General features: G+C 42.6%; 1 protein-coding gene across 6 annotated transcripts in view; it reads left to right on the top strand.

Annotated features, from left to right (window-relative positions):
- TBCD (tubulin folding cofactor D) overlaps positions 1-12389 on the top strand; it is a 579906-nt gene that overhangs the window by 61629 nt on the left and 505888 nt on the right. For all 6 annotated transcript variants that reach the window (XR_010435234.1, XR_010435233.1, XR_010435232.1 and 3 more), the window contains exons 16-22: positions 1386-1415; positions 4738-4823; positions 7230-7310; positions 8059-8132; positions 9003-9120; positions 10012-10072; positions 11459-11481. Coding sequence is in view for 1 of the 6 variants with exons in the window: in XM_064675682.1 (XP_064531752.1) it covers positions 1386-1415; positions 4738-4823; positions 7230-7310; positions 8059-8132; positions 9003-9120; positions 10012-10072; positions 11459-11481 (473 nt within the window). In the remaining 5 variants the exon portion in view is untranslated. The remainder of the gene's footprint in view (positions 1-1385; positions 1416-4737; positions 4824-7229; positions 7311-8058; positions 8133-9002; positions 9121-10011; positions 10073-11458; positions 11482-12389) is intronic.

The following is a 12389-nucleotide window of genomic DNA, read 5'->3' as shown; positions in this document are numbered from 1 at the left end:
ATAAAGTGGGACCTAAAGCTGATGAGGAAGTAGGAAGAAATAAATGATTCAGAGTGACATGAAATGATGTCCTGGCAAATCCTGACTGGGAGCTTGTGTTGGGAGTGAGGTAAGGAGGGGAAAGGCCTGTGTCAGTCTGGGCCCATCATTCAGCAAAGAGCAGACCCAGGGCATCTCTGCAGCCCCAGCTCCTGCTCCGGAGGCGCTGGATGTGATGCCCGAGGCGATCCAAAGCCGGAGAGCCCGGGGGCACTGCTGGCAGAGGCAGGGGGGTGGGGGGGCTCCCCAACCTGTGCTACGTGTCCTGAGCTGGAGATGCCGTGAGCAGGAGCTGAACCTGCCCGGGCAGGTCTGCAGGGGCTGAGCAGGATCACCCCAGGAAGGCTCCGAGAGGCTCCGGCTCCGTCCCGGCTGGTGCAGCCCTGGCTCCACCTGTGCAGTGGGTGCCTTGGGGAGCAGGCTGAACCTGTTGTTTCCACAGGTGGATTAAGACATGGGTGCTGTATTTATGAAGGAAATACAGAAGCTCTGTCTGTCCAAATTCTTGTGGTATTTCAGTAAGGATTGGGGCTTCCCCCCGTCTGTTAAATATCAATTAACAGTTGCTGTCCATCACTGGAGAGCTGTGTGTGCAGAGAGTGACGGTTCTTTGAGAAATGTCCAGAAACTATCATCTCCCCTCCCTGAAAAGGGTTAAAATTTGCAGAAGTTTTTATTAATACTTAGAATTACAGCCTTTTAAGGAGTGAAAAATGATGAGTGTTTTTTTGAGAGAGGGAGAAAATTCAAGTAGGAAGTAGGGAATTAATTAGGTTTCATTCTATGTACCGTACAAGTACAGATTAATTTTATGGTTGGTTTTGTTGCATTTTGCAAGAATTTGAGTTTATTTAGTGCAAAACACAAGAAACGTACATGAATTTTGTCATAAAATTTCAGGGTGCTTTCAGACATGTACTGTGCAAATAAGTGCTGCAGTCTCAATGTTTTTTGCCTGAAGTTTTCACTGACACAGAACCAAACTTTGCCCACTCTCAGCAAGTGATGTTTAAGCCAGACAAGAGTGAGCTGTCTCAATTTCTGTTGTCTACAGGCACTGACTTTCAATCCCAGGGCGAAGCCTTGTGTCACTACTCCAAAGCACTTGTGTGGGTGTGACTGGTTTAATAAACCTGCATTCTTAAACCTACGGCTTTGGGAGCACCCGAACGAGGAGATGCAGAAACAGAAAAGCCCCGCGGGCTTGTTCTACTGACAGAGTTTACTTTATTTAAAACAGAAAAGCCATGGGTCATTTATATTGTTGTGTGTTTTGAATTCATCATCTGGTGTTTATCAAAAAGCAAACCTGACTCGTTTTGGTGTGTTTGTTCTCTGTTCCTTAGGCTGCCTTCCAGGAGAATGTTGGGAGACAGGTACGGTGACTTCCCTGCATCTTCATTCATTTGTGCCTCGGAGCTCACTGTAAACGTGGAGTACCTGAAATCAAAACTAGACACCGTGGCTTTGGAAAAAAAATTGAGTAAAAGAATGTCACAAAAATAATTGTTTTCATTATGAGCAACAAGTTCTAGTGGAATATTTCTCTGAGATGTGAGTTTGATTTTAGTGTTCCAGTTTCGGAAGAAGCGGAGCTTTCTGGTAATTTTCAGTCCTTCTGAAAAGCAGTATCAGCATTTGTGACAGCCATGGTACACCCTGCAAGCTGCAATGCTCTTAAAACAGGAAAAGTGTAGTGTTGTTTGTTTGTTTTGGTTGTGTTTTTTGGGTTTGTTTTGTTTCATTGACTTTCTCGGTTTCAATAGAAATAGAACAACTGAAGTGTGCTGTGCAGTCATTGCTGTGGTTGGTGGTACCCCAGAGAACCAGGCTTAAGAGTCTTCAACTCAATTTTTGGGTTTGCCTGTTGTACCATACAGATTTTTTGAGAAAGCTGGTACTTCTGAAGGTACCCAAGTGCTTTGAAAAAAGGTATTGTGGTAGGTTCTGATGTAACTTAGCAACATGTAAGTGGTTAAAATGCTCAGACAACTTTGATTTTCAACCTGGGAGGAGAAGCAAGTAGGGTAAAGACTTGGATTTCCTGGTTTCTCATCATGAATTAATAAAGCTGAACATGCAACTGAGAGAGGAAGAAAAGGGGGGGGGGAATGGTTCAGTTAGTGACAGAGCAGGTCATGTGAGTGTGGTCAAAGCAATTTTCTTATCAATAAACTGCTCTTTAAAAGGGATCTTCTGTGTTGTAAGACAGAATATTATTCCTTTAGAACTGTGGGTGCCAAGCAGTCTGTTTCTATCCAGTGTGTGCATTTGTAGATAGAAGTAGTTTAACAGCAGAGAAGGGGTGCAAGAAGACCCTGGAAGAGGGTAGGGACTTTTGGTGACCTGACCCAGGTAGGTCTGTGATAAGCAGAAGTCAGTGTGACTCTTCCCTGGGTCTGTAGTTCCTGCCCTGGAGAGGTTGGGCATCACAGAGCAGCTCAGCCTGGTTCCACCACGTGAGGTGCTGAGGGAAGTGAGTAACACCTTACCCTGCCTTCAGCTCCAGGTGAGGGAGGGCTCCTGGGTGCTGCAGGTTTAAAGTGCTTCCATGTAGCAAAAGTTTCGTGGAGTGTTTTATTTCTTAATTAGAGGAGCACAGTCCAGGTTAGTTTGCAGCCAGAAAGGTTCCTTATGGACTCTGCTCTGACCCACCACTCAGATGTCTTGGTGTTGGTAGAACACACATGATTTCAGCTTCTATGTTGGCACATTAGCAGTGAAATAGTCAGTTTTCATGGCAGAAAGGACACTGTCAGTCTCTCCTGCTGGTTCCTGCAGAAGTTCAGAAGTTGAACCATGCCTTGGTGCCTAGGAAAATGGTTTCTTAATGAGCAGATCCACCCTCTGGAGTTCTCTCCCCGGATGCAGTGTGTTAAAAGACACCCTTTCTCTGAATTAGAAGGAGCTAAAACATATTTTCCAGCTGAGGTAACAATGCTGATAGTTAATAGGTGGAGAAGAAGGCTGCCCTCACCTACCCCCTGCTTCCTGCCTGCTTCACCTTTGTAATTCCACATGTCCCAAATCTGGAGCTTGCTTGTGGCCACTGAAGAAACCATGAAGTAACTTACACTGTGTGGAAATGGGAGCTTTGAAAAACCTGGAGAATTTTTTAAAGCATAAATGGTGAGAAATGCACCGACTTCTAATAATACCAACTTTCATATTGGAGAAGTTTTCAGTGTTCTGACAGAATAGAAGCTGTTGGCTGTTCCTGTGGACCCAGGCTCTCCTGCTGGCCATGACCTCTGTGCTCCTGAGCTGGGAGTCAGGAATGCTGCTGTCTCACCAGCAGGCACAGTGGCTCCCTGACCTGTGGTGAGGTGGCACTGAACTGGCACACTCACAGCTGAGGAACAAATAGCAAAGTCCAGCTGGCAGCTAGAACTGGAATTATTTGGCTGTGATTTTCCTTATGTAGTGTGCATCCTTATATATTCCATTGCATGCCTTGCTGTTTGGCCTTAAATCACGATGAGGTGTTTCTCATGTACTTTTTTGTCCCTAATCACTGTTTCATGAGGTTTTTGGACAGAGCATTCATTTCAACTTCGAGTTATCAGGGTGTCCCTTGGATAAGCCATAAGTACTGTGTCTCTCCTTAGTTCAGTCAGATTCCAGGCCTGGTTTGGTTTTTGGTTTGGATCCCTGGCATTATGCTTCCCAGCCCGAGATCACCAGAGCCCCTGGCAGCTCCCACTGCTGGCAGGATAAACTGCTTCAGTGGCTCAGGCTCAGATGGAGAGATACTTTCCACTGGTTTTGCATGGCTGTGTCCTAATGTGGAAGGGATGAGTGAGCTGTAAACAAACCAACCTGCATCACATCCCCAACCTGTACTTCCACAGAGCCTCATTCCTTAAACACTCTCCCAGTGTCCCTTCTGGAAGCAAGCAGAGTGTCTGTCACTTGGCTCTTTCCCATTTTGCTTCATTATGTCTCATGGATGCTTTGCTGCCTCTGCTTTTCCAAAACACAGCTGTGCTGTGTAATGCTCTGTTAAACCAACCAGAGCCAAGCAAACTCTGAATGTCCAAATTGTATTGCTTATATATACAAAAATTCAAATTTCTGAGTGGAAATGTCATATTTAGAAAGATAATGTATTCTCTAGAAACAGACTGGCTTGGGCAGGGATAGCAGAAGTAGGATTCAGTCTTTCAGGCTTTGCTGGGAAACAGTTTTCTTTTTAAAACCAAACCAACCCCAATTTTTTGGTTCATTAATCAGTCATAAAACCTATGTGTAAGTATTCTTCATGGGATGCATTTCTGGCTGCCCGAATCTGTAATTTTACACTTCATAAAATTCACAGCAGATCCTCGTGCCTTCACATAAACTGGAAACATGTTTGTGTTTACCTGAACCTCCTTCCAGAGGAATCATTCTCTGGGTACATACATAGTCATGCATTCACCAAGTACATATTTGGGTATGACTGGAAGGTGTGAAGGAGCTATTGCATAGGTTACTGTCTGCTGCCGTTTACCTGGGCTGTTTATCATTGACTCACAAGCAAAGTGAGGCATTTTGCTGTTTATATATTCAATATCCTTTATGTCTTTGGTACAAGTGATTTTACTGTAAATTAAATTGTATTTTTTCAGTGCTTGGGAGAGTAGCAGGAAATTTGTTTTCAATAATGTTGCCTATTTGGAAAGTATTTTACACTTCAAAATAATATTTTGTTTGTAGGGCACTTTTCCCCATGGCATCGACATTCTCACTGCAGCTGATTATTTTGCTGTTGGGAACAGAGTTAACTGTTACCTCACTATAAGGTAGGTTTCCAAGCATTAGTTTTCCTAAACATGAGGGACCTCATAATGAAATATTTGTCTGGTTGTCTCACCTTATGGAACATTATGTTTAACACTGATGATTTCGGATAAATTAAAATCAGATTTTTATTTCTGCATCAAACCGATTATCCTGTGCAAAACAGAGTGAAAATGTGGCCATGATTTCCTTGACTACGAGGAGGAAGCAGCCAAGGGGCCTTGTTTGCAGGTGTCAGAAAACTGTCCAAGCTGGTCAAGGGTGGGGAAGATGAGGGGGTTGAGTCTGTGGTCTGTGCACAGACCTGTAACTTGAGTGCTGGTGTTTGTCCTGGTCAGCTCAGTGGAAATCTGACCACAGTGTTGGTAATGTTTGAAAAACCAAAGTGATCTCTGCAGTCCAGAGCCTGCAAAGAGTAAATGGGAATACCCAGGCTGGGGTCTGGTTATAAACCAGGGCCTTGTCTCAGAGGATGGTGTCAGCCCTGGGAATGCAGTGGTGCTGCAGTCAGGGGAGTTCAGAGCCACGCTGGCAGCTCTGCATGGCCAGGGTGGACAGAACACTGCACTTCCTCTGGGATGATGACAAAGACCAGGGGCTGGTTCCAGCTTGAATTGTTCCAGACAGAGTCTGGCCTGGAGTCCAGCCTCATCCAGAGCCAAGGCACAGATCAGCACCCACGGGAGGTGATTCAGACCCTTTGGAGACAGGTCAGGTAAATCACCCCATGGAATTGCTCAGAAGCCAAACAGGTCAGAAAGGCTTGAGCAGATGATATCCCTGGGGAACAGAAACAGCAGACATGATGGTGCAGGCTCCACCACCAATTTTGTGACTTCCACTGAGGAGTTTTTTAAGATAATTGCCCTGGAACCCTCCATCTTCTCCTTGACTATTTTTTTTTATTAATCTGTCCACCTCCACGTTGTCCCTTTTGTGCACAATGCCTTCAGTTTGTACAGACCTTCACCTTTTACCGACTGTCAGTCCTTCTGGGGTCCCCACCCTCCTCCTACACCTTCCCCAGAGCTCCCACCCACAGAGCTGGGATGGGGAAATGCAGGGGCTTGGTATTGCACAGGCTCGAGGTCCCTGGGGAATCCATGGGATTTTTGAAACTCTGGCTTTTTGTACTAGAAGAAAATCGAAAACATTCAGAATTGACAAAGCAGTTTTTATTTCCTCTCTTATATAATTTTGGCTTGGAGGGTGATTATGTTCTCCTTACTTTTTGGGAGTGGAAACATTATTTTTTTTTATTTTTCTTTTAATGTTCCTTTATTACTACAAGAAAGAAGAGAGCAGAACTCAAACATGGCAGGGGAATGTGTCTGTTATTGGATGTTCTTCCAGAACAGGGAGAGGAACCAGAGAGTCGTGAATTTTATCATTTCTCTGCTGGCATCAACCACAAGTTGAACCAAGTGTCCAATCCCCCCCTAGGGCTCAGTAGATGTTGTTTCTGTGTCCTGTCTTGGCTCAAGTGACCAAGGTCTGTCCCGTGGATTTAAGGATTCCCACTCCCCTGATGAATTCCATAGATACCAGTATGGGAACATGCCACAGCATCTGGGTTTTCTCGTTGTTACTTCTAATTACACACATGTACATTAATGGAACACTGTTATAGTTGCAGAGTTAATCACTCAAAAGATAGGAAAAGGTAAAATTAAGATAATCCCTGCGTGCTTAATGCTGTCCCTTTGTGCCCTTTTGACACAAACACGTTCTGCTGATTGTTGGGCTTCCCAAGGTGATTTAACACTCATCAGATGTACTGAGAAAACATTTCATTTAGCTTGTGTTGACCTTGGCTTTCAATAGTTGATGCTTCTGAAGATTGGAAAGCAAGTGTGGCTGTAAGGGAGGTAACTGCAGGCTCCTGGGATAATTAATGCTGGTGTTCCTGTAGGTCTCCACTTTGCAGCTTTAACAGTTTTTGTCACAACGGACTTTTTGTGTGTGTTTGATCTTTAAAAAAGACAGATTGAAAACCCACATTCCATTTTGTATTTATGAAGATGTAGCACATTTCTAGAACTTACCTTTCCTGTGTCCTGTAGATGGAAAAATTGCACGAGTTAATACACACATCTGGATTTTCTAGAATGTAAATTGAATGTTTATTTTTGCTCTTCATTGCTGTCAAGCTTGGTGTGTGTAGAGTAGTTTTTATGAAGGCTCTGAAAGTTTTAAAAATTTTCAGTTGTAAAATATTTGCTACTGTATAATTCAGCTGCATCTCGTTTAGGAGAGGGCACATTTAAGTAATGTTTTTTTATTGCTTTAAAACTAGAGCATTTAAATCTTTGGAGCAGGTTGTGTTAAAATGCACACAGATGCTGATTCTGTACTCTCTCTCTCTCTGGCCTATATTTCTATTATCTATATGTGCATTTCTTTTTCAGTGTGTATATTGCTGGCTTTCCTGAGTATACACAGCCAATGATTGATCATTTAGTTAATATGAAGATTAACCACTGGGACAGGTAAGTTCATAAAGTCTAATGATTAATATTCAGGAACTGACTGTTGTGCATATTATATTTTCCTAGACTATTTTTGTAAATTTTACACCAGAGTTTGCAATAACATTTGACTGAAGGAAACTGGGCAAGTAGTAGCTGATATAATCTCTACCTCCTGAGCATACTGTCACTTAAGCAGGTTTATGAATTTGTCTTTTGGCCATGACCTCAATCTGTTAATAGATTAATAAAACCCATTTATATGTTCTATAGTGTATGTGGGGGGTAAACACTGTCACCATACAATTATCCTAATTAAAGCAGATTTCATGCATAGAGATGGTGCTTAGTCACATTCAGTGTTCAGGAAGGCTGAAATGTGTGCCTATCACACAGAGGAGATTGTATCAGTGCTGAGCCCAGTTTGCATCATGAGAAATAATCACAGTTTACTGCAGTGGCCCTGCCAGTGCACAGAACAGGCCCTGGGGTTCCACCAGCCCCAGTGTTTGTCTCTTTGAGCAACAAGCTTTATTCATGTTGCTCAAAGCTGGCTCTGGGCTGGCTGCAATGGATGCTGTTTGCTTTTGTTGGCTGTTTTGGAGGGAGGAAATACAGGATGGACAGAGGATACTGCAATTTTCAATATTTGGGGGTCTTTTTTTCGCCTGGGGACGGAAGCCTCCTCCTGACGGTACTTTTTTTGATACGTGGCTTCTGTTAAATTGCCAATGCCCCCAAATCCTAAAATTCTTTCTTACATCTTCAGTGTTATTCGAGAACTTTCCACCAAAGCCCTGCACAACATCACTCCCCGGGCCCCCAAGTACATGGCGAATGTGGGTAGGTACCAGCTGGGACCTGCACGGGGGGCCAGGCCAGGCCTGGATGGCACAGATGTGTGAAGATCTAAACATGCACCATGGCTTGGTGAAAATTAACATTTCCCCCTGCAGCTTCATACAGTGTAGTGACACTCGTGGCTTTACCAGTTTTCAGATGTTATGTAAAAATTCTCTAAGGCTGCCGGGTTGTTTTTATCTGGGGCGTGGGCTTCAGTTCCCTGACTGCACTGGACCCCACTGGTTCCTAGGTGGATAAATGGGTGCAGTTGTGTGGGAACAACTCCAGCAGCTACTCCTCAAATTCCCAGATTCTGCTGACAGTAAGGCTTTGATGTTGTAGAGGGTGGGGGGATCTGTTTTGTCTTGTCCAGTCTGACATCTGCAGCAGAATTCCTTTCTGTGTGTGCATAGTCAGATGTTTCTTAGCATTGTTTCCTCGGCCCGTTCCAGATCCTGAGGATGTACTGGCTGCATTTTAATGTGGCTGGAAGACAACAGTTGGTCCCCAGTGGATCTGCAGTGACAGAGCTTGCCAGGGCTCCCTGTCCTGGATTAGGAATGTGGCAGTTTACATGGAAGTCAAATTCCATGGCAGTACAAGCCTCACTTCCTTGGCTGCTCAGCCAGCCCAGTGCCCAACAGTGACATTATTTCATTTACTCCAGCCAGGGAGTTAGTTGGGAGTACAAAGAATTATCAGAATTTACTTTATTACAACTTCTTTTTCCTAAAGTAGCCAGGATACTTCACTTTCCAGAAACGCTTTCCCCATTTTATTTCTAGGCAGACAGGATTACATGTAGAACTGTGATCTGTCACTATGCTTTGTTTAAAAAAAAAAAAAAATTAATTATCTAATCTCTTTCAGTTTTGCCAAGACTTCTGCCTTTATCAGTGGGCTCAGATCTGCACACACGCCATGGGGCAATCCTTGCCTGTGCTGAGATCACCCATGCTCTGTGTAAACTGGCACAAGAGAATAATAGGTATTAATGCAAGATTATCTTGACTATAAATTTTCCTTTCATGTCTGGTCTATTGAAAGCTTCCTGAGTATAATTATGGAAATCTCCATCTCACTGAGCTGCTTTTCCATTGAATTTTTGTTTGTTTTGATCAATGATGCCGAGCCTTCACGTTTTATTCAGTGATGGTTTAAACTTGAGTCTTAAATTCATCATCAGGAAAGGGAGAACGCTTGCTGCCTTACTTGGAGAGTTCAAAGTGATCACTTAAATATAGATTAATCCCCTTTCCCCATAGGTGGGGGCCTTCCTGGTGAGGGGACAGTCTTTTATCTTCAGTGTAAGAGAAATCCTTCCTCAGTGTGAGAGAAATACCTCCTGAAGCAGCTCGTTGAGTTGGACTGATGTAATTGTTGCTGCTGGATTTCTGGTCCATGTATATTATATATATACACACACACACTCATTTGCCATCAGTGTCTGTCAAAAGAATCTGGGTTAATTTCAAGGAGTTCCCTTTTCAAGGAAGTTGAAAAGTTGAAGAAAAAGATGCAGAGCATTTTTTTAGTAGTAGGAAATACTTGAAATAGATGGAAAGAAATCACAGAAGTTTTGGAGTCCAAAAATACAACTGAACTGAGAAATATTATCAGGGTGTTACTGATTATAATGTTATTGGGAAGTGATACTAGTTTTATGTGGTCTTTTAGGAATGAGTTTGCTACATTATAAGGAAAGAACTTCTTTTGTTATGCTTGCTCAACTATTTAAGATTAAATATTGCATATTTCTGTGGAGCATAATTTGGAACAAATGGTTTTTTGTTTGAGAGTACAGTGTGATGTCGTGGAAGAAAAATTACTTACAGCATGATTAGGAAACCTGTGTGAAAAATTCTGTCTCCTTTTACAGATCTGTAACGTACTATTTCAGTGAAAAATCATTGGAGGGACTTAAACAAATCCACCAAGAGGTCTGTAACCAGTATAAATGTATTTTTTTAACCTGGTGTATTGTATGGTTTTTAAACAAAGCTTTACAGTTAAGGCAGCTGTCCACCTCCCTCATGCCCTTGCCAAGAGCAAACCGTGTCACAGATGTGGTCACACACCCAGACTGTGTGATAGCTGGATGTCCTGGACCCTGTGTCTTACAGGGTGATTCTGGAGGCTGTTCTACCTCTGCTGAGCCCCTTGCTCTGCTGCTGGAAGTCACACTTCTGATATTCCTTTGACTCCCTTTCCCTTCTCTCTATGTACTGACTGGCCTTGGGGTGACCGTGGGCAAGGGAGGCCTCCCAGTGAGCCTGTTCTGTCCCTGCATCCATAATTTACCTGTTTCTAGACCTCAGAAGTCATATCCTGCATTTCAATTGATGCACTCTCTATAGCTCCACGTATGCTGAACGAAGCCTTGCCCTGCTCAGAGCAGTTCCAGGTGCTTCCACAGGGATGGTTTTCCCTGTCTTGTCCATTTATTTTCAGCCATCCCATGTTGTTTTTTTCTTTTGGCTCCTATTTCTTCCCCCTTTGGAACAGCCAATACTCCAGTGTTCAGGCTCCTGCTCCTTTCTGCAGGACCTGTAGTACCTTTAGTCCCAGTCTGATGTGCTAAAGCTGTCAGGCTTCTTCATTTACCCCATAAAGTCCACAGGTGCCTGTTTCACAGGTGAGAACTGCTACCACAGGTTGAAAAAACACCTTTTCCCTTCTTTAACTTTCTCACATTGAAAGGCCTGAAAGTTTGGTCAACATGTCTGTGCTGTTATAGTGGCCTTGAGGTTTTATGATGCAGCTTGTGCTGTTGTTTGTAATTAATCTGCAAAGTTGCTATAAACTCTTTTTTTTTTTTTAAATACCTGTTTGGTTTTTTTGTTTTAGTACATAGAAGTGAGATAATCTCTGATTTTTTTTAGGGTGGTCTGCTGTAACATTAAGAATGAGCTAATATTTTTCAGTCAGTTTTAATTTTTCCTATTTAATCTGTAGCTAGCAGAGTTAATTTCAGTTATCAGCCAATGCAGTCTATCATTCTGAAAGAACCAATGGTGGAAAGCAAATGTATTTTAAAAAGCCAAACTGGCTTCCAGGGTATGTGTAGGAGCAGCTTGGATTTGGAATTCAGGAAATCAGTGCTTTATGAATGTGTTACACTGATTTTTCTTTGAATGTAAAGTGCAAATTGGTATAGAGAGGTTGTTTCAGAAAAGATTTTTCCTTTGACTTTTATTTTTAAAATTATCTAAAAGTTTGCACAGCCCACAGTATATAGCATTGCATGTGAGGGGGGGGGAAATGAAAACACTTGGATCAGACAAACTCGACTAATATTAATATTTGTTGCCTTTTTTGCCCCCCAGCTTTGCAGTCGTCAGTTGTACAGGTAAGGAAATGGATACCAAAAAAATAATTTTTTTTTTACTGAAAAGTGTCAATTAGAAGGAATGAAAACAGAAGGACCTGAGGGGGCTTTTGTTTTGTACAATTAGTGGCACCCACCAGAGGCTGCCAGTCCCTCCCAGTCCCCCAGACTGTGGGTGCAGGTGGTTCAGAAAGGGCTACAGAACTGGCCTTTAATTAATGAGCCCCAAACCTATTTATTTATTTATTTAAAGGAGGGTTCTCTCTAAGTTCCAGAATTGCTTTCCCCATCCTGTGTAATGGGCAGGTCAGGAGCATTGCAAAAGGTTCAGGGCAATTTTTCAACTCTTGCGACAAAGAAAATGTAAATGAGTTTTCACTGAGTTGTTTTTCATTTCCTATTTGCTGAAGCTTCCAGGAAATAAAGGGAGATTGCCTAAATAACTGTTAAGTAAAAGTGAATTAAAACTGGTGTGTTCCTAAATATAAGGAAATCAAAAAGCAGAATTAATGGCTTTTATTCCCTAGTGACTGTATATGTGGATTAGGGGTTTTTCCTCTTTTAGCTGACAGCATTTTTTGGGCAGTTGGCACATGACAAATCAGTAAAACTTCAGTAGTTTTTTTGTGTAATTATTAATTATTGATTAAAGAATTTTTATGTAAGTATTTTTTCATCTTGAAACTTACTGAAAAAATGATAAAATTTGCTTCTTGAGGGTCGTACAGAGGGGTGTGAAACTTCCAGTCCCAAGTGAGCCTGGGCTGGCGGATGGGCTTAGTGCTGATACTGTATATTTGTGTCTTTGTGGGTGGCTGTCTTGGCTTCCATAAATTCTTTAATGTCAGGGTGGAGCTTGGGTGTAATTTGTTTTTGTCATAATGTGCACTTCTTGCACTTAATGGTATTTATAAGATGCCTACAGAAAT

This window comes from Pseudopipra pipra, chromosome 19, assembly GCF_036250125.1.
Source record: "Pseudopipra pipra isolate bDixPip1 chromosome 19, bDixPip1.hap1, whole genome shotgun sequence".
In the NCBI taxonomy this organism is placed as follows: domain Eukaryota; kingdom Metazoa; phylum Chordata; class Aves; order Passeriformes; family Pipridae; genus Pseudopipra; species Pseudopipra pipra.
The sequence above is the reverse complement of the archived record's forward strand: the minus strand, read 5'-3'. Positions and strand labels throughout refer to the sequence as shown.